This window comes from Scomber scombrus, chromosome 4 (genome assembly GCF_963691925.1).
Source record: "Scomber scombrus chromosome 4, fScoSco1.1, whole genome shotgun sequence".
Lineage (NCBI taxonomy): Eukaryota > Metazoa > Chordata > Actinopteri > Scombriformes > Scombridae > Scomber > Scomber scombrus.
This window is the reverse complement of record NC_084973.1, coordinates 11570525-11593438: the sequence shown is the minus strand read 5'-3', so window position 1 is coordinate 11593438 and position 22914 is coordinate 11570525. Positions and strand designations below refer to the sequence as shown.

The 22914-nt window shown below is 39.1% G+C and overlaps 1 protein-coding gene across 1 annotated transcript; it reads left to right on the top strand.

Annotated features, from left to right (window-relative positions):
• The first annotated feature begins 3259 nt into the window (after positions 1-3259).
• Positions 3260-22653, top strand: antxr1a (ANTXR cell adhesion molecule 1a). Its single transcript, XM_062418330.1, has 18 exons — positions 3260-3534; positions 5772-5843; positions 5926-5997; positions 6587-6668; positions 6828-6861; positions 7649-7728; positions 8342-8410; positions 9049-9129; positions 10142-10202; positions 10629-10727; positions 12955-13024; positions 13141-13219; positions 13561-13656; positions 15306-15347; positions 16124-16219; positions 16369-16536; positions 17334-17414; positions 20771-22653. The coding sequence occupies exons 1-18, from the start codon at positions 3377-3379 to the stop codon at positions 21218-21220; spliced, it is 1890 nt and encodes a 629-aa protein (XP_062274314.1). The 5' UTR covers positions 3260-3376; the 3' UTR covers positions 21221-22653.
• The last annotated feature ends 261 nt before the right edge of the window (positions 22654-22914 follow it).

The window sequence follows — 22914 nt, the reverse complement described above, 5'->3', positions numbered from 1 at the left end:
CCCCTTGGCAGAATTGTAGCAGGTATACTGCCATTATGAGGCATGCGCGGTAACCACTCGGTTACCAAGGTGATCCTTGCGCAGTTAAATTGGCCTTTGTTACGTAAGCAGTTATGACGTAGCTACTTCAAAAGGATTGAAATAGATCATTAAAGTCAAACTCACAGCACATTTGTTATAGACTGATTATCAATATACATTGATTATTATCAATGTTAATAATTTGACTCCTATATCACAAAAAGTAGAATTTACTCAAAACAACCAAAAACAACAGAAAGAGTCATCTCTACAAACATTTAGACAAAATGCACCAGGAGCCTATCACACCACAGGCCTATGAATGCCTCCTGCAAGCTCATAAAAGCCTACAACAACAAAATCAGGCCCTCTGCAGATTTAATGACTTGCTAATCCAACATCCATCAGTTGAGAATCTCTACCAAACCATCTCGTCCATCACCCAAGAGAACAAAACACTTCACAGAGGCTATGAGGTCCTTCAAACACAGTTCACTAACTTGAAACAGAATTGTGATGAAGACCAGAGTCCAGAAAGGAGCTTCCTAAAAATGAAAAAGTTCTGGCGAGTGAAGAGGAAGGGTAGCTCGCATCAGCCTAAAAAGGACAAGGGGAAGGACTTGAATGTCTGTGACATGGCTGTTCAGTGCACCGTGGAGAAGGAGCAGGCGATATTAAGAGGCAAACAAGACTCTAAAAAACCCAATGTTGAGGCCTCCTCCCTACCGTGAAGCAATAAATGCAACTGAAGAGCAATGTCTTCCCTTGGATGTGAAGGAGAAGGGGACTTCGTACCAGGGCAAAGACAACTTGGAAAAAGTGGACATGAGCATAGCAAATGAAAACTTGTTGAAATCAAATGAAAAGGAAGAGTCACTGGAGCACAAAATAAATGAACAAGTCACAGACAAGAAAATGTGTCAACAGGAGCACTCCATGAATCTCATGGACTTGAAGGTAGAGTTGGAGAGCTTGGTGCAGGAAAGTGAGGAAGAACTTAAGAATATCACTGATGTGTTCGGCCTGTTCACAGGGCAGGAGGAGGCGGCAGAGTACCAAACGCTAGTAAATGAACTTGAACAGCTTCAAGTAAAGATTGCTACACAGAGGGCCTTGAATGAAACATTGAGGTCTGGTTCCAAAAAGACAGAAGACAACCTTGAACATGTCCTGAAGGATGCAAAAGAAGAACTGGACTCTCTTACCACGTGCAACAAGTACCTCATCAAGGACATTAATTCAGAGAGGCAAATGTCAGATGTCCTCCATGAAACAGTTACAGAGTTAGAAGACCAGTGCGGGAATATGTTGCTCATGAACTTTTTGAGGAGAAACAAAAAAAAGAAAGATAAGAGCAGCAGTAGGAATTGCCAGTAAAAGCAGTGGGAAGCAAATAGGTGGGTGAGGGGTGGGGGTGGGGAGGGTGTGTGACTAGGTACAGCAGAAAGTGTCAGGGTGTGTGGGATAAGGGGTTAAGATTACACAAGAAACCATATTTTATTTACTGACACATGACCAGCTACACACTGGTGATAGTTATGGTCATTTTGAACATCTTTTCAGCAGTTGAGATCAGTATAATTAATATAATCTCTAATAATTAGTGCAATAGACAGGTAAAAAAAAATTAGATTAATGAAAATAATAATAACAATAATAATAATAATAATAATAATAATAATAATAATAATAATAATAATACTTGCATATATTTTTATAAACCAATTTTATACAAATATTCAAAAAAAATGTATACAAATATTTTATACTAATATTTTTATACAAATATATTTTATACTAATACAAAAAGGGGATTTTTAATAATTAAAGGCAGGAATTCAGTGATTCAGGAGGAAAATAAGCAAATTACTCGAGAGGAGGTCAAACTTTTTTTAAACTACTTACTTTTTAAAATATTTATATATCTATTTATATATTTTTTCATCCTCAATCACTTCCAGTCTTGAAGCCGGAAATCTTTATTTTACAGCTCAACAGCTGCCTCCCCGTAAAAAAATAAAAATAAATCATCAATCATCATGATTGTTTGGGTGAGCCTAATTTTTAATCCAACCTTATTTCCTCTTCTAAAATGCTGTTTACATCTAACCTTCAGTTTTACATTGAAAGTGAAGTAGGTTTTAACCAGTTTAGTTATCTGTGAAATAACTGCAATTCTAAGTATCTGTACTGATATCTGTTTCAAGAGTGAGTTCAGATGGTTACAATACTTGAGAAGATTTTCAACAAAAATAACTTTACACATTTAACAGTTGTTGTAAATGTCAAATTACTAATGAACTGTCGCACAACATTCATACAATAATCTCATGCTGTTGGTGGGAATTAAACAGGACAACACATTTTATTGACAATATACTGATAATCAGCAGAACCCTTTTTCTTTGTTGTTATCTATGTTTGCTATTCTAGCATTTCTTTTCAATCATTGTGTGCAATTCTTTTCAATTTGAGTTTGAAATGTACCTTTGAAGTATATAACAGTTTTGAATATGTTTATTTCTTGTTTTTATTGTAAGCACAATTTTATGATCACATATACTTATTTTATTTAAATTAAATTCAAGTTAAATTGTAAGGCAGTGTTAAAGTGTTTTGCACTTAGGACCAAAACTTAGAGTCAATGATATGTATGATATATAGTTTGTCTAGTTGATGTGTCTCAAATATTCTGTCCCTCCCAAACCCGTCTTTCAATATGTTGTAGTCCAATAACACACTCTCTAAAATCTGAATATAATACGGTTCACCATGGAAGTATTTATTGTATTGTTGCTGGAAAGGGATCCACAATATCAAGGGTCACTGAGTTCATAATCTGGTCTGGTGGATTAATAACTGTCACCACTCACTTATCACCACTAGGTGGCAGGACAAACCCAGAGATCCTGGTGTTTTATTGTCTTTATCACCTGAAGAGAGAGAGAGAGAGACTTTTGCAAAGGGTTTGAGAGTTCGACATCCAGTGTCTTGTGATCCAGAGTGATCCAGAGGATCCCTCTGATGCATGGCCTCGTGATAAACTGAATGCAGCTAGAGTGGGAGGTTGTGGAGATTTTCACCTCCTAGTGCATGCTGTGTTGGATCAAGTGATGTCCCAACAAGAGTCAGACCCACAACATGCCTCCTCACTCTCCACTTCAACTTCAATGAGTTACTCACGTTCCTCTCCTTTGGATTATTGTTCTTTTCGATGCTGAAGACGTGTGTGGAGGATTGAAAGAAGATTCTGCAAAGAGGATTATCTTTGCACCTACTATTTTGCCAACTTTTTTTAATTTAAGGTGGTTTTATTCATCATCTCACCTGTATAAGATTTTCTTCAGATGGAATAATGCCTTCGAGCTGGAGTAGAAGCTCCTGGTTTCCAGTAGTGTTTGGTGCTGCGCTGTTTGTTCTCACTGCTGGCAATGTTGGACCGAACCAGGGCAGAAGGGAGGCAGGGTCATCATCATGCTTTGGAGGCTTTGATCTCTACTTTGTCTTAGACAAGTGAGTTGGTCATCCTATTCTACCTGTACATATAAGCTGACACACTTCAGAGGATGCATGAATATGCCAGTGAAAGCCATCCATGTTAATTCAAGATGCTTTCATGAATATATCAGGTTGAAAAAGAAAATGACTTAGAAATGTGTTCATTCTGCATCGTATCATTTATCTCCAGTGACTGAACTTGAATCATAATTATGCATGAAGTGCACTAACATTGTTATGTTTTTATTTCGTTCTCTTATTGAAAATAACAATCTGACAAATTATGTCAAGATGTCAGCAGTGTTTTTGTTATCATTGTGCCCCCTGGTGTGAGGTCATGCACAAAAATGGATAGATGGACCAATGATGCAATGCTCTAATAGGCCTCAATCTGTATTTCAGCATGGTTTATGTCCATGGATGGTAATGATTAGTGGTGTGTTAGTTCTCCTTTTCGCCATTCAGTTGCAGGCTGCACAGACCAACAGGCTTTTATCCAGAACTGCTTGCTAATAAGTCTGTATTTTTTCCTTTTCCTGGATTTAATCATTTTATTAAATATGATTATTTTATCATAATCTGTGTTTCTCAAATAGGTCACAGGAGATACAAAGTGACTAGCGGCTTCCATGTTTATCTAACCTGGATTTAGTGATCTCTGTGTTTTTCCTTTTAGCCATGCCACTCTGTCACCTGATCAATCAGTAATCAAATTAAACTGCTAATTAAGAAAATGACTAATATTTTGGTAGCTCCTGCAGGAATCTGGAGGATATACATGATGCATTTCTGAGTAAAACTGCACTATAAATGTATCTAAACAGGAAGTGAGCAAAGACAGTCAAGTGAAAACAGTTTAAGGCTTTCAGAAACTGCTAGTGTCAGGGTTTTTTCATCTGGGACGTGTAGGGAAACTTGAATATGCAAATATGCACACAGTTCCTTTTCTTTGGTACTGGCTAAGTTAAACATACCGAGGCTGTTGCCTTTGGACTGTAACAGAACATTAAGACATTTGTGTTTTGCAGAGCTAACATGAAAGTGTGTGCGTGTGTGTTGGGGGGGGGGGGGGCATCTTCCTCTGTAGCTCTGTAGCTCTACTGTAGAGTCTCCCCCTCCATGGTTGGTGATGGATTTTCCAGTTGTCCTATAGTACATGTCAGTGCCAACTCCCAGCACACTGCCGTTTTTCTGAGGGGAAATCAGGCAACTCTGTGGAGAGAGTAATTGCTAGAGCGACCCATGTTCTAATGGCACAGATTTTTGTTGCATCAATTGACTGCATTAGCTGTTTCTTCTTTTCTTATTTTCTTTTTTTACTGTCTTTTCTCCCCCCGTGGGAACTTAGCTCGCCCAGCTTTTTAGCAGCAATGTCCTCCACCTGCCCCCACTATCCTTTTGCAGAATTTGCCTGATCTCTCGACTCTTCTTTCGTCTCTTTCTGCACTGCCCTTTCTCCATTAAGTCCAGATGTTCTAGTGTTTTAGCCTGCTGGCTGGGCTGTTTGTGCTGGGACTTGTGTCATGGTAACAATGGAAAAAAATAGGTGTTTTGCAAATGTTGCAAGGGGATGCAGGGTTATAAAAACAGTTTAAATGAAAGACAATTTGATACACATCGGCAGTGATTCAAAGACATAAAGAAAACATCCAAGCTCAAAAACATCTCTTTATTAACCAAAAACCACTCAGATAGATAGATGTATTTTGATATTTATAGATAAACGATTTGATGATATGGATGACTACACTGATAAGCTTCCCTCCAACTAAATCTAAAATCTCTTTATCTTTATTTCCTCACAACAGCAGTGCAGGATACAGAGGACTTAATGGCGGTTACATTACAATCCAACAAAAACATCTGGAAAAAATGTGAATACCAACTGCTCAGATTTGACTTCATTAGCTTTGAGGGAATATAGTGTAAGATTAACAACCACACTGACCTAGTTATGATCACAGATCTGGTTGCATGTAATGAGTTTTCATTTATCTTACTCAAATAACACTGGTATAACAGTGGGTGCATTATAAAGATGGTACAGTAATGTAATGACATCACTGCTACTCCATAGTGTAAACCAGCTGTGCTGTCCAAAGCATTTACTCATTGTCTTCCCTCCTAGAAGCAGCCTGTTTTTAATTTTGACAACACTCAATTAACAACCAGTAGCACGCAGAGATCCTTCAGATGCATTACAGTAAAAGAAAAACTCATTCTCACATTAAGTTGGCTCTTCTTTTTTGTAGATCTGGGAGTGTGCAGAATCACTGGACTGAAATCTACCACTTTGTTGAGCATCTAGCTCATAAATTTATAAGGTAAAAAAAAATCATTGGGTCTTTGGGAAAACATGTAACAATAAATGTTACTGATGTATTTTTTAATTCTCTTTGACTTCAGTCCACAGTTGCGGATGTCCTTCATTGTGTTCTCCACTGAGGGAAGGATTTTAATGAGTCTGACAGAAGACAGGTGGGTGCAGATCCCTTTCCTAAGTGTTTTTAATCCTTTGTTTTTCTATTATCCAGCTGAATGGAATGAATGTAATACCAGATTTGGACACAGATCACACACAGTCATGATCCCTCCAAATTTTTATGACCAAGAAGAGATTCCAGACAGATAATTTCCCTTGCCGTGATCTGTCTACAGTGCCTTCAGTCTGGGCATCTATTTCATCATGTGGTTTTTGACACATTGTGGGCTGGGAATGTGTCTAATCTTTCCTTAGCAGAGCATCTCGACAGCCGCAAAAAACGTTTTCACTGTTTCACAGCTTCCCTCATATCTTATTGGACAAACCGTTAATTTCCTGTCGATCTGCGTGACAATCTCATGCCAACATACACCAACATTGTTTCAGTTTATTCATCTGTTACACATTGCTGGTATTTTCTGCAAATGTTGGACTCACGGAAACTATTATTCCGTTACCACGTCTCACGGTGTCTGTTTTGATCCCAAAGTATATGTTCACAAATTACTCTAACAAAATTAATATTTTCATTCAGATTAGATTATCAGCAATGTGGATTAACTCGTCTCTGGTTTATCTGCTCAGGGAACGTATCCGCAAAGGTCTGGAGGAGCTCCAGAGGGTTCTTCCAGGGGGAGACACCTTCATGCATGAGGGCATCATAAGGGTGAGCCGCACATCCAACTGAGAGCTTTATCTGTACCCTCGATCCAGAACAAACAGAGAACTAAATTGCTGTTGTGTGTGTTGAGAGAGTGTTCGCTTTATTCACTGCATGCTACCAGATATTCCACTGTTTCAATCCAGCTTGTCTTTTTTTTCACAGGCCAGTGAGCAGATATACTATGGAAACACTGAAGGTGGGCATTACTTTTCTTTGTTTAGATTCATCTATCTACTTACCTACCTACCTAAATTAACTTAACTTATTTTAAATATAATAACATTTTTAGTTTAGTTTATCTCTCTCACTTCCTCAATAAACATTGATCTCAGCAGCTTTGTGTTTAGGAAACTTAAGCATCATTCAGGAGAACTCCTAACAGCAAGAAGAAACTTTGTAAATATGTCTACAGGTTAAACCAACACTTGACTGTAGGATAGAGTTTGGGGGACATCCAACCTGAAATAAAGAAGTATAACTTTAATCTGCTGCATAAAATTGATATTTTATCATTTGGTGTATTATTCTCTGTATTTGTTCTATTTTAAACAAAACTGGATAGTTATATGGCCCCAGGCCTTTACAAATGATTCAAACTAAACAACCTGACAAGGTAAAACATATTCAACTCAAGGAAATAGGTAACCTTGGATGAGGAGTTGCAAGTTTATTTTGTATCTTTTAAAGGGTTAGAAGCCAAAAAAGTTTGAAAACCACTGTGTTATGTGACAGTTTGGATTTGCCCTTTGACCATTAATTAGCTTTGCAGCAGCTCAGGACAACTGTGTTTATGTTTTAATGGGCTGTCTGATGCATTCTTCAGATTGTGCAATTTAGATTACAATCAATTAGACTGTCAAATATTATTGAGTGATTACATTTTGCATTAGCACAAAATGCTGCATGGTTAATTTCAATGGATTAGAGGTTCAGTGAAGTGAGTGAAAGCACAGCAGGAGTGACCAAATGCTTTCTGTCTGCAGGTTACCGTACCGCCAGTGTTATCATAGCCCTGACAGATGGAGAGCTGCACGAGGATCTTTTCTACTATGCTGAGAGAGAGGTGTGTGAGATAAAGAGACATTAAATAGGTCACACATATTATAACCAGGTGAAACATGATGGAGATGGACCACATCAAACACTGCCAGCCTAGACATCACTGCTTTGATCCTAATCCCTTATTGGGGGGGAAAATGGGGTCAGAGCAATTCATACATCAGAGCCCAGTCGTTTTCCACACATCTGCACTTGGATTTAATTATTTATTTCTTCCTCAGACCATCAAGGCACAGCAGGTGAAGGTGTGTGAGGCTGTTCAGTAGAGACATATGGATGTCTGCAGTAGCTTGAAATGCTACCTCTTGGTAGCTGTTGGAGGTCTTAGGTTGTTTATTCAGTGTCAACACCAGAAACCTTCACTGAGAAATAAGAAATATGGCGTGTGTGTTCTGCTTGGTTTTCAGGCATTGGTCTGACATTTCTATTATTGTATGATGATTGATCAATATTTTTCACTTGGAACATGGTGTTGCCCAACTTCTTGTATAATCTGGTTAAAAGCCAGAAAAACACACAACTTTTCTTACTATGTTTTGGATGATGATGAGGAGTAATTGAACCCAGGTGCTGAGTGTCTTCCTGTTTTTGCTGTGCATTGTGTGCATACCTGACAGGCCAACCGTTCCCGAAGTCTGGGTGCCTCTGTTTACTGCGTGGGGGTGAAGGACTTCAATGAGACACAGGTGTGTTTTTCACTAAGTTTGAACCTGTACCTTAATGTCTCATGACATCTAAGCTTCAGGGAGTGAAATCGATAGTGAGAGTATAAATTTAAACCATCATGTTGAAAACACTGAAACTATGTTTTTAAGATGTTATATCACGCTTAACGCCACATAAAGGTGCAGTCCATCCCAACTTAAAACTTCCACTACTACCTAGTCTTTCTTATATCAATCAAAACTATTTATGGAACCACCAAATACACAGCAAGTTAACACTCAGGCTGCCAACACAGGTAAATGTTATTTAGTTATTCCCAGCAAAGATTTAAAATATACATTACATTTGCCAAATAATTTAAACAGCATTTTTTGGCATAGGCTAATGAATGCAATGTGCGTCAAGTAGCCTGCATACATCATTTTGTAGTAAGAAATTGGAACTTCTTTTGAGATAAGGTAATTTTGTAAATTGTCATCCTGTGAAACATCTCTGTTTAAGTATGTCACAAGCTGTGTTTGGTCAGGCACATTTTTGGGAAGTTTCAGCCAACAAGTGCACAACAAGATGATGACTGAAAAGCCCTGGATGTCATGATTGTGCAACTGTAATTCATCATTGTGCTCATTTGTTATTGAACCCCTTTCCTTTCTTTTAGCTGGCAAAGATTGCTGATAGTAAGGACCATGTCTTCCCTGTGAATGATGGATTTGAGGCTTTGCAAGGGGTCATTGATTCTGTAAGTATTTCAGGTCTGCCCATACACATGTTCAAGCAACACTTATGTTAGTGGAAAACAAATCTTATTGGGTTTATTTTTTTATTCATTGGCCACAGTTTTATCTTTAAGATGCACTTAACACAGTCCAGTTTAAAACACCACTCCTGTGCTAAAGGGACATTTTTGGGTTCAGGGGCATTACTGGGCTATATCAAAATCACAACAGCTACTGTACATACAGTATTCATTGGCTACAGATGTGTTTTAAATAGCCACAGCTACATATATACAGTATGTATTGGCTACAGATGTGTTTTAAATAGCTACAGCTACATATATACATCTGGATATAGTTAGCATCTGTAATTAAAGCTGATGTTAGTAACGTAACACCCATATAGTTACATTGTGACAGTAACAAACTTTAGTTCTAGCTTTGCAAGGAGAGATGATTCCTCTCTTAATTAATGTGGTTTATAAATGACCTTCTCTAACATGCTCCTGTCCTAATGATGACTCAATGATGTGACTTTCCTGCTTTAGATCAGCATGGCTAATATCTGGCCAAACATGATCAAAGTATCTCTAAAGATCCACCTGAGTGGTGTTGACTTAAATTTCTTAATTGAGAAATGAAAAACAATTTGTTGTGATGGAGTTAAAGGTCAGGCAGCTGACTATCGTCTGGAGCAGATTAAATGCAGACTGAAAGATGTTGCTTCTTACTCATGTGAGCTTGGCGGTGTGCCATGAGTCAGTATTCTCTGTCTTCAGGGTTACAGTGAGTATGTATTTTCCTGGAACGCAGCAGTTACACATCTTCAAAACACAACTGAGTGTAAATAGCACCTTCAAGTGGCAAAAACTTAATCAGTACTTTAAATGTCATGGCTTTGGGTGAAACTGGCCATAAGATGAGAAAAGAAAAGCTTACCATAAATGACAGACGCTGACACTGTGAGAAGAAAGAGTCCTAACCTTAACCCTTTAGAAGACTGAAATGATTATGGTTTTCTCCTCATTTATTCAGATCCTGAAGAAGTCCTGTATCGAGATTCTGGCAGCAGAGCCCTCCAGTATCTGTGCAGGAGGTAAGGCGAGGAAGATTCACCTCCCCTTCATCCTCATCGGGCCAGTGTAATTAATATCGACACACAGAATCTTTACTTACTTACAGAATGATTCATCATTTAGGCCATTATAATGCTATTATTTGCCTTTTTCAAATGTATCATTTTAGTCATTAGAAGAAAGTGTTTTTGTGACATGTATGGGGTTGTTGGCTACAGAGGAGTTTCAGTAATAAACCCTTACACTGACAATTCAAACTCTGTGACAACAAAACTTTTCAGTGAGGGCATTTCAAGGCAGTAACCACTGTGATGGGTCACAATGTTTGTTGATAATGCTAAGCTGAACATTACAAACTTGTTACCTTGAACCAGAGAAGATTTATTAATTATATGGTTCTTATCAGTTTTTAAGATGACATATGTGTTTCTCTTTGCCTTACCCAGAGACCTTCCAGGTGGTGGTGAGGGGAAATGGATTCCTTCACGCCCGCAATGTCGATAAGGTCCTGTGCAGCTTTCGCATTAATGACACCCTTACTAAAAGTGAGTCAAACATCACTTAATATCATTGAGTTGTGTTGTGTAATGTTGCTGTAGTACTATTGTGTGTTTACAAGTGTTTTAAATGAATAAACAAAGCTGATCACTCACTTCATTCACAATCAAAACAATCAGTCACTGGAACTCTCAAACAGGCAACCATGCTGGGATTACTGGAGTCATTACTTCTTGTTTTAAAGAACAGAGTGTGCAATTTTATAGTCAGGAAAGTAGCCATTACAAGAGATTCTAGAGAAACAGTGATTACAAGTGGCTTACTGTAATGTTGCGTAAACCACTTCCCACCATGGATGCCACAGCAACTGCAGGACGTACTGCCCTAATTACAAAGCACGATATTCACCAGCATTCAGGCATGACAAAAAATGAGGCAGAAGTGTTGAAAAGAGGTGATTCTTTTACGCTGTGCTAGTGGCATGGCTTTATGGATGGAAATTTAAGTCGGTTGGTTGGTTGGTTGGTCGGTCATTTCAAAGCGCTTCTGTCATGAGGTACAGCCTCACATCTCCATCAATTAACTGTAGTCCAGTGTCTTTGATATACTCTGTTAGGGGAATATATGACTTGACCATAATTAACTTTTTTTTGCCTGGAGTTAAAAGCATGAAGATCATTAAGGTAAACCATTACTTTTTACTTTCCCTTCACGATGACTCCTCCACTCAGCCCTGTGCATACTTTGCAAATATGGTGAAATATTAAAAAGGAAGGGAGCAATATGTAACTACATGTGTTGAGCAGATGAATCAATGTTTGACTCTATGTGCTTCCAGGAAAAAGTAGAGGCAAATACAATCAGGCGTGCTGGGATTTGGCAGGTATTGTCTTGCACTGTCCTGAGCTATCCATTGCTTTGGTGACAGATGTTGCAGCTATGGTGCAGCGGACAACACTGAACTGTATAAATAATGGGAGACAAGGTCTCCTCTAAGGCTCACTAGTTCACATTTTATATCCAATTTGTTTAATCTGACCAAAAGTATAAAAACAACAATTTGTTGTTCATTTTCTGGAGGCTTCCTTTGTTTCATTTTTGCCTCCAGGAAGTCTCTGTTACCACCCAAGAAATAGTCCACCACGAAACATGTAAATCCGCAATTTGTTGCTTATAGGCTTTCTTATGGTTAAACAAAAAAGATGTAATGTAATTTTGTTAACTTTGGACAGTGCTAAACTAGCTGATTTTCCCCATTTCCTGTCTTTGCGCTTATTTATTTATGCTTCCTTTAGCTTTCAAAGATTGAATATCTGAAGCAGTAATTCCAAATAATTTACTGGTTAAAGTTGAACACTGGTCATCTCACAGTAAAACATGACCTCTCTATATGCTTGGGGAGTAAACAGTCCAATAAAACATCACGATATGAATTCAGGATGTCTGCCAGCATTTTTATCCTTAAGGTATTTACAGAGAAATCTGCAGACTGCAGCGAGTGAGGTCCCATCAGTTCTTCACTGGTCCTTTACAGACTCTCAGTCATTTGGTTTTGCTTTAATACTGGAAGACCATTCAGAATGCAAGGGGGGTGCAGACATGATCTCTGAGTGGGATTATCATTTTGGCCTAGTTTGTATTGACACTGACTGTTGATCTCTCCCCTGCCATCCTGCATGTTTCTAGAGAAAAGCAGCCGCAACCCATTCAGCTCTTGTTGATTTCCTCAGTTCTGGGGTATGTTTTCCCCCTGCCAGCATAAACAGACAGTCTTGGGTGACGATGGTTGTTCGAGCTGCTTTCCTAAAAGCCAGCTGGAGACAGAGAAGACCTACATTTGTCTGAAAAAAAAAAGCTGTGGTGAAATGGTTTGTTTCTGAGAGGGATACAGATGTATTTAGGCAGTAGACAACAAAGCACTTTTCTTCTCAGACAGTTTGCTAATCGATTTACAGTGAAAGATGTGACATCATTAAAGTTTTGTAAACATGTACATGGTTTCCCCCTTTCTTATTGTCCATCATCTATTGAATTAAAATCAAATCATGTGGTGTTCGTCAGTCAGTAAAATAATTTCAAGCACTTTTAAACAATGACATAATCTGAGAGGTGTGATTTGGGTCATGATTTGGTGGTATCCAAAGTGGTGAAACATTAGGGTTGGGAACTCTGTATGTCAGTGGATACTACTGACTGTTACCACAAGATGAGACTGAAATGTTTGGCTGATGCTTTCACTGTTTTTTCATGACCCTTTTCCCTCTTCTTCTCTAGTGGTGAAGCCTTTGATTGTGGAAGATACATATCTTCTCTGCCCTGCGCCAGTGCTTCAAGATGAGGGAATGTAAGTCCTATAATGTATTAAAATCAATGTGAGGTTTGTTATGACGCCCCACCCGCTTTGTTTTTCTATGGCACAACATGAATGATGACTGAGGTATTTTTCTCTTTCTTTTCCAGGGCAGCAAACCTTTATGTCAGTATGAACGAAGGTCTCAGTTTCATCTCGAGTTCAGTCACCATCACCACTGTTGGCTGTGTGAGTACAATATAACATACCAACATAACATTTACCTTTGAAGCTGTAGTTTTTTTTAAGTCATGGTGAATTCCAACAGTAGAAACAAACAGACTAGCACTAACACCAGGCAAAACCAATCCAAACAAGCCAAATCAAGCTCAAGACAATGTCTGAATGATGGATGCAAACTAATTAGTGTGTTAAGCATCAGCTGAGTCAAAGCCTTGCATGGAAGCGCAAAATAAAACAAAAAAAGGCTTCTTTCACGCACAAGCATTAAGCCTAGATTAGCGGTTTACATCTATGTAGTGCCTTGCATATTCAGACAGTCTGTGTTGATGTGTCTGTCTTCGTCACAGTCTGATGGGACCATCCTGGCCATAGCTTTGCTCATCCTGATGCTGCTCCTGGTCTTGGCTCTCCTCTGGTGGTTCTGGCCTCTCTGTTGCACTGTGGTAAGTCCTCTAAAGTGCTGATGCAACAATAGCATGCTTTAAAGATAGATGTTAGTCTTTTCCTTTCAAATTTCACTCTTGCTTTGTGAACTATAAGGCAGAGAAAAATGTCTTTTCCAGGTCTGTCCTGTCTAGCTAACGCCCCCTAAGGCATCTCATTAACCTAAACACCAGTGCCACGGTGAACAGGTTAGGGTCTATGAGTCAATAAGGCCGTATGACCCTTTTGCACCTCTGCAGCTGAACATAGTCCACATCCAGAAGAGGTTAAGGCCACTGGGTAAATGCGTGTTTAAGCAATTATACTGCTGTTGAAATAATTTGCGTTTAAAAAGGTCAAAGCAGTTGACCCCCAAGTCTCACCTCTCAATACTCCCACAGTTTATTCACTGGAAAACCTACAGTGGTAAGTCTATTTGTTAGTTAGTCTACTTCTTCAACAGTAATGGGACTAAATGTGGTGAATGTGGAAGCAAAACCCCACATAGCCTGCATGTTTTTGATTGATACTGTTGTTACTGTGAGATTGTAGAAGAAGAAAATATAACTCACCAGGAATAAAAGTTTTACGAAAAGTATTTTTATGACAGTCATCTGTTCTGAATACAGCAAGAGGAAATGTGCATGGAAAAACATGTCTGTGCCATTATTTGGACAGCAGTCAAACTGCCAACATCACAAAATTGCAGCAAACTGTAAAAAAAAAAAAAAAAAAAATCTGTATTTCTCTTTTCTTTTCTTTACGAAGACACTAGTGTCTCTTCAAAATCCACAGCAGAGCTGGAAGCAGGAAAGTTTCAAATTGCCAGAGAAAGATGTCAGCTTTTACAACACGGCCGTCCCTCCCTTTACTTTTTCTGTTCTTGTCCATTTAGTTGCAGTTGAGATCCGTGTGGCTCTGTTTAGGAAAGCGATGCTAGGTTACCATGGGGAATCATTTCGTGTTCCAGGATTTGGAGAGGCATAGAGGAAAATCACAAATAAGAATCAGAATCACTGAATTTGCCAAGTGCATTTATTATTGAAGAAACTGACTTTATCACACCAGTAAAAACCATCCGTATTGACAGCTAATGTGCAGACATACATAGTGGCAACGACAGCAAAGGCATAAGGGGTATACAAGGACATAGTGCCAAACATAGACTAAACTGTGCAGGATTTTAAAAAAACAAACATTCTGTGTAATGCATGTGCAATCATGCAGTGCAACATACTCTGATGGAAAAGTGAAAAAAACACTCACATTAACTGGAAAAAACCAAAGTAGAAATACAATAACATTTTATCGATAACATCGCCCCATGCAGAACGTAACAAGAAAAAGATACAGTATTTATGAGCCCTGTTACTTTTCTCTTCTCCTAATCAACAACCTCAGGCCAAAAAATCTGGCTAGCAGATTTCTAGGTCAGTGCATTGCTCTTGTTAAATAGCGGAGATTTAGAGGAAAACAACAATTCCTAAGCCATGTGTTGTTGTGTAACCATCTTGTTGCACACAGAACACACTGCTGTGACATGCAAGTTATACAAAAATCCATTTTGATACATGATACATGTGTTTGTGACTTTTGTCATTTCCTGATATATAAGAGCACCGTCCAACCTTTTCCCTCTCTCATGCAATCTGTTTTTCTGCCTCTTCAGATCATCCATGAACCCCCACCGCCAGCTGTAGAGGAGAGTTCGGTAGGAGCTGTCTTGACTGTTTCTTATGACTCAGAGAAAGCTCATTATTAAAGTTTCAGACTGCTGCCAATGTTTAGGTTGTGTAATTGTTTAGTTTACTCTGACGTTTGAAACCTCAATGACCACACAGCGTCATCCTCTCACTCCCAGGCATAAAATTCAGATTTATTTAGTGATTCACCAAATGTGCTGTAAGTTGACGCCCTCTTAGCATAACAATGAAATCCTGACTTTTACTGTTTTTTGTATCCCTCCCCTGTTTTAAAGAGGACGTGTGATGTGATTTCAATTCATGTTTTTTAAGCAATCTTTTCTGGAGCTCTCTGGTCCTACCTTGATTATGATGTGAAGTAAATCTGACTAATAAGATTATTTGACATTAATTTCATTACCAAAGTTGTGCTAATAAATTGCATTATGGCTACCCTACAAACATTTACATCTACTTTGTAGATTATTAGTCAGACAGGGAGCATTAAAGAGCTGAAACATCAAAAGATTGGCCAGTGGGCTTTATCATTTCCTCTGATCTGCACAGAGGGGACAAAAATGATTAAAGTGGGGACGACAGACAGAAGCAGAAGGACCTGATGACCCTGTCAGGGGTCTTTGCACTTGGTAGCTCCCAGGTGCTCATATGTATAACTCTGTGGTGATATAATTGTGCAAATTATTGGGTGAATTTAACCTTTTCAAAACACTTGTGAAACAGTTATTTAAGGCAGTCAAATGGCTCATTTAAAAAGTTCACACAATCAATCCTGTTTCTCCCACAGGATGATGAGGATTTAGATACCCCTAAGAAGAAATGGCCAACTGTAGATGCCTCCTACTATGGAGGAAGAGGAGTTGGGGGAATCAAAAGGATGGAGGTGAGATCTAGCAAAAATGAACAAGGATGATTGAATGCTTGCCTTTATTATCCCACAGAGATATCATTTTCTCATGATGTCACACATTTAAAGGTAGCGTCTGCCACTGTCACTGGGTCACTGATAAAGCTCAGACTCTCCATTATTAGGTTCGCTGGGGCGAGAAAGGCTCTACTGAAGAAGGAGCGAAGCTGGAAAAGGCCAAAAATGCCAAAGTGAAGATGCCCGAGCAGGAGTATGTGCAGACCCCCACGCGCGTTCTCAACAATGGCATGCACAAACCCTCAGGGCCACGCAAGTGGTACTCACCCATCAAGGTACCAGAACAAACTGCCAAGAGGAAACTGTGTGGGGAATGTGCTTTGTCTGCAGATGTTCTTTCAAGTCTCATTTTTGACAACACATAAAAATGGCAACTGTCCAGCATAAAAATAGGAGATGTTGGGGGATTTGTGAGATATTTATATATCCATATACCTCAACTTACTTTTAATTTATAAAAGCTCTTGTGGTTCTTTAATAGCTCTGCTGGGACGAGCTTTGTTTCAACTGTTGGTATGTGTACTGCATAAAGTACTGCATCTGTACTGCATTACTCCATGTTAATCTGGCTAAGGGTATGTAAGTAATAACGTTATTAAAATGTCGTAGTGAAAGTGGCATAAGATGTGTTAAGGTGACTACTGGCACACAGTCCCTTCCTCTAGGGCCAGCATGGGGTTAAAGGACTCGTATTGAAGCCTTCCCAGTCAGTGGGGGATTGCTAATAGAAACCAGACTCTTGTTGGACTGACCTCCAGGGAACAGGGCTGCAGAGCCAGCAGTTTTGTGAGGAAAAACAGCTGCTTTTTCTGCCCTTATCCTCAAAGTATTTGTTGTGTTTAAAACTATGAAGAATCAGTTCACAATGATTTTGTGGACCTGTGGATGGCTTGAGTGGGCACTGTGATTTCCTGTGGCTTTTAAATGCCAAAGAGAACCACCCTACCCCTCCTCCTCCCACCACAAAAATGAGTTAATATCAGAAACTTGATAAAGGTTTTTTTTCTGCTCTGTTTATGGTCACATTAAGTGAAATGGTTCCTAAGTTTGATTTGTTTCTCTTCTTCCACAGAGCAAGCTGGATGCATTGTGGGTACTTTTAAGAAAAGGCTACGACCGTGTATCTGTAATGAGACCTCACCCAGGCGACAAGGTAAGAATAACACAAACGCTACACAGGTAGGCATTATGTGAGTATCATTAATCAGCTTGTATTGTACTGCCTGACATTGCATTCACATTTGGCAAAGAAGGTAAAAGACAAATGGCACAGCTGCGATCAATGAAGAAGTTTGCAGAAAGACTCACAGGGAAATGTGTGGTGAGTCGGGATTCAGACGGCAGTGTCTGACTACAGTGCACTGCAATGTAAAGACGTCTGGTGAAGTCATTATAAAAAGGCAAATGCAATTCCTCAAAGGCCAGCTGCACTGGTGGGGGGATAACAGAGTGATGACCTCTGCTGTTGGCAGCTAACATGTAGTCTGAGACTGTGGGATCTGCAAGTGTTGAAAAAATGTGCCAGGGGGAATTCTGTATATAATAATCTCTCACCCGCACAAGTTTATGTAATGCTTCATCTTTCTCTGAAGAAAGAAAACTGTGTTGATCTAAAAGCAGAAATTACCCTCAAGCTAGACAGAACTTCAGAAACGTTCACATGTATGTCATTGTCTTTCAGATTTTACATTTTAACTAAAGTATTTCGCATAATTACTAGTTAAGGTTACTTTATGGTTATCTGCATTATTAGTTAGACCAGTTTTGAATGCACCAACAACCCTGGCTGTGGTGTCTGTTGTTAAACTCAGGCCTTTGCATACAGTCTGGGGACCAGCTGGTCTTACTGTTTTCACAAAGCTGTATAGTATAGGGTGGAACACAGCTGTGTTGACCTTTACAGTATGTCTCAGAATATATAGCTGAACTGGGAGGATGCAACAATACTCATGTGGCCTTGAGGTTGGGGATGCCCTCATCACATGTGTTGCTGTTTCAACCCACAGCGACTCAAGTGGAGAGAGAATAGAAGAGGCCAAGTTTCCAAGATCAAAATATGAATACAATTTTTTTTTAAATAATCTAAAATGTACTGTTGATCACCCAAACTAACAAAGACACCAAGCAGTAATAATCTAGACTTTTACCTTTTTTGAGGATTCATTGTTATGATATTGTCAAGAAGATCTCTAGAAGAAAATAAGGCACTAGTAACATATTAAAATCACACCACACAAAATGTATGTAGCAATAACCAACCCAATAAAGACAATGACATAAACTCTTTCAGGATCAAACAAAGACAGTACAATCAGCAGAATGGGATTAAATTCACTATCAGGACGTTTGGAATTTTTACAGGAAAAATTCAACTCAAACACCTGAGCCTTTATTTAAGATATATTGTTGTAATTTGGATTATTTCTATTGTTGTAATTTGGATTATTAAGAAGCCCTTGGAGTTCCAAAAGATTTTTTTTTCTTATGTGCACAAGATTACCCTTTTAAAAAAAATTAATCTTGTGACCTTTTGGAGGGGCCTGACCCCCACATTGGACATTGGGCTACACCACCTAACTGTATATAAAGTAGCTAAAACTAGCTCCACTTGGACCAGCTACAACAATAAAATAGTACTTACAGTTGCATCAGTATTAACAATGTAATAATGTAACAATCACACAGCAGAATTAGTTTTACTTTCAATGTATAATGTAATAAACTCTGCTTTATTACGATTTTAAATGCAGGACTTTTTAACATGGTATACGTACTTTGACCTAAGTAAATAATCTTAGTGCCTCTTCCACCACTGGGACTTTCAGAGAGGAGCAGAAAAAAAAACGTCAGGGTCTAATGGAAAATAAATGCACAATTTATAAGGTGGACTAGCTCACTTTACTACACTCACAATCACATAAGGCTACCAGGCTGGATTTATATTCAGAGGATTACCTCTATGGCTTTTTTCCAGGACAGCCTACACACAACACCATAATTATAAGTGTACAAGTAAGTCCTCCTCACTATAAAACTCTTAATTAGTGCACTGGATAAAAGCTCAGCTGTAGTATCCTTGATGATTTGCAGTAAAGCAGCTTGTTCTGGTTGCAATTACAAATCTCTTGTCAAAGCCTTACTTTTATAACTTCCCCTAAATGAATGCAATGTTTGGAGGAAGGGGATAGTTGATCCTACTGCCTGCCTGCAAGGAACAACAAGTTCCTGTATCGCATCATGTACTTCTCATTCTTTTAAGACCGCCTGTGCTTTAGTAGTTTGTATACAGTAAAGAGATTTTAAAAAAGACACAACACTACAGCTTAAAAACTCAATATCAGACTTTGTAAAACACTTTTCTATCACACATATTTTGTTCACTACTGATTTTGAGGTAACTACAGCAAAGGAGTCCACAACATTTAGATTGCTTATATTCAACGTCCCCCAGGCACTAAAGGAGTAAAACATATAGGTTGAGTTTCTTTTTCCATCATTGCCAAACAACGAGTCACTTGTCATGGTTTAACCTCAGAGGTCATTTCGCCCTGTGGGTAAATGAGAGGCACAGAGCCGCGCTGTCATTCCTTATCAGCCCACTTCAACTCCCTGATCCCCTCGGTGCAGCTGCTCCAGAGGCGTAGCTTGTTTCTGGAAAATTATCTCTCTCAACATAACCTCACTTTGGTTTGGAGAGTGGTGGCTGTGTAACTTTTCCAGCTTCCAGTCGGGTGAACATACATTATTATTGCCCATTACTGAAACTGTGCTGGCAAGTTTTCGCATATGTAGAGGTTTGTTCGAATTGAAATGAGGTCATGTAAGCTGTGTGTGGACAACACTTCTATAAGTGAGAGTCATAGTACCGTCTGCTGTAGTCATCAGTCCATGAGATTTGCAGCAGAAACCGACAAGGGACATTTTTATATCTTAATTCTGCTGTCAGAGCAGGAACATTTTGTGTTTTGTCAAAATAAGAATAAGAAAGTTTCTCTGAGCTCCAGACTCTTGTACTTCGTTATTTTTAGTTGTTTGCATTTATACTCTTTTCACGATAGAAGTTCCTAAAGGAAAAATAAAGCTGAATTTTAATACAAATTGTTCTACTCCATTAATAACATGATAATAACATGACATTACATGAAATTTGAAGCCTCTATTGCCCATACAGTGAAGTAGGAGACATCTAGTTCAACAGTTTAATTTAATAAGAGATTTTGGAATTTGTAATGAGGGGGAGAAGTAAATGACAGTTTAAGGATTTTAACACGGTAATTACACTTTTTTGTGGAAAATTCACATGAGACACACATTATTGTTCCAAGCAGAGTAGTTCTTTATGTCTTAATACAGTACATGTCTGCAATGCATCTTTAAGCTTTTACTACATTTAGTTAGATTTGGGCCTTTTAGAAGAACAGCAAACCTAGGGAGAAAATCTATCGTTGTTTATACAGTATGTTGTTAATCACATTTTGCTCTAAAATCTGGTGTGCTCTCACATTTCAGGGCAGATGCATGAACTTCACCCGCATTAAGTCTCCAGCTCCTCACTACCCAAACAACAATCACCACCTATCTCCCATCTACAACCCTCCCAGCAGGAATCCACCTCCGCCACAGGGCACCCTCCCACCAAGCCCCAACAGCCCTCCATCATCTCCGTCTTTCTCCTCCACCTGTCCACTGCTGCCTCCAACGCCTCCTCCCACCTACTCCACTCCGTCCCCTCCCATCACCCCTCCCCCTTACACCCCACCTCCCAACCGGGCTCTTCCTCCGACCACGTTGCACATACCTGCCCCGCCAGTGCTCCCACCCACCTCGTCCACCCCTCCCACACCGCCCACCCCGCCACCCCCTGCCTCCCCGACCAGCCCCCTACCTCCTCCTCCACAGGGACCTCCCCCAGGACGAGCCCCACCACCTGCCCGCCCCCCACCGCGCCCTGGCCTGTAGAGCAACAGGCGTCCCACCAACAATCAGCACATCCTTGATTGTACCTGCAAAAGAGGGCATGTGAGTGCCATGCTCAGTGGGCTGTGGCCTCTCTGCCCCTGTGAAGTGGAGCAGTGAAGACTTGTTTTATGCTATTTGTCTACAGTGAATTTTGTACACATCTAGCCCAAGAGTGCAATTGCTCTGATGCTTGAATTACACAGACATTCCCTACAAATGAGGTCATGCAGACCGCCTCAAAAACATTTGCCTCTGTCTGTCTTTGGAGCTGCCTCAGGCCCTGTTGTCCCTTCCATGACCACACAAGTCAGGACAAAGCCCTGATGAATCCTGACCATGCTAAGGAATAATGAAATGATCATAATACTAAAATATGTGCCTGTGTAACACTCCTGTCTTTTCTGATAAGGGATAAACGACTTGTATTGTATCTATGTTCCACATAGCCTACAGACTTGATTCAGTGGAATCTGAAACACCCCAATTTTTTATTATTTTTTGTCTTGAATGTTGAGCAACTGCATGCAATATTGTTTGAGTCAGCATTTTTTTTTCCTTTTTTATACAACATAACTACATTCTTTATTTGTATTGTTTTTGTAATTCTTTAATCGCCTTGTAATTGCTGAATTGTAGACTACATTGTCTGAGATTGAACTTTGAAGTTAGAAAAAGTCACAGCTTGCAAACACACATACAGTAAGTGTTTATTGAAACAATATTGTAGCATATGTGAAATAACTTTGACTTCCGTCCTCACGATTTTTGACATCTACATGGTGTTAAACCAGCCTAATGTGAGTCACAGCTGGCCTATTTTTGGTGCACATCAAAGTAAACAGTGAATTGGGACACTAAATTAGCCCTATTACGATAACTGACCTTACCAAGATGGCTGCAGTCACCACTATAGTTGCATATGCTCTGTCTATCAAGATGTGGACAAAAATATGTCAGAATCAGGGAAAAGCTTTGCACATTGTCTTGCTCATCCGCCTATGGTCCTTAACAGAGGTTGGGTTTAATGTAAATAATCATTTTTATATAACCATGCGTGTTTAGATATGTGTATGTATGTATGATTGTGTGTGTGTGTGTGTGTGTTGAAGAGAAAGAGACTAGTGTACTATGTGTATTTGTGACAGTACATTGATCATTACCAATATTAAGTTTTTCAGTTTCATTAAGAAAATTATCATTTTTTTGCACAAAACTCTTTCAATTCCTCTGATCTTGGAACATACAAGCTGTTTTTTGATGCTGATCAGAAGAGTCTCAGAAGAACGCAGTGCAGATTGCAAGCCCATCTTTAGCAATCAGATGTAGTCAGAATCTTAGATTAATATCATGAAAAATCTAAAAAGATAGTATGTAGCTCTCCACCAATGCAGCATGTACACACCTACAGTATGTCTGTTTCATTCAAAATGAAAGTAAACCTTTAAATTGTATAACATTTTGTCTTTGCCTTTCTGTGTTTTCTTCAAATACATTTACTTACCTCTAAAGCGTTGTGATTCCTGGCAAGGTGAAAAGAAACACAGAGCTTTAATCAAAAGCCTGTAAAGACTTCATATCTCTATAACAGCCAGTGTTCATTCTTTTTCAAACTCTTAACTTCATTGAATGTCCCCCACATGTTGTTTATTATACACTATGTTATGCATCATTTACATTTGGGTGAGATATGAACA

Bases quoted from the DNA above. Each gene is read 5' to 3' on its own strand.
- antxr1a (XM_062418330.1), top strand. From the start codon at position 3,377: ATGCCTTCGAGCTGGAGTAGAAGCTCCTGGTTTCCAGTAGTGTTTGGT. The intron at 9,130-10,141 runs GTAAGTATTTCA...TCATTTATTCAG, and splicing joins TGCAAGGGGTCATTGATTCT to ATCCTGAAGAAGTCCTGTAT. The intron at 17,415-20,770 runs GTAAGAATAACA...CTCACATTTCAG, and splicing joins GACCTCACCCAGGCGACAAG to GGCAGATGCATGAACTTCAC.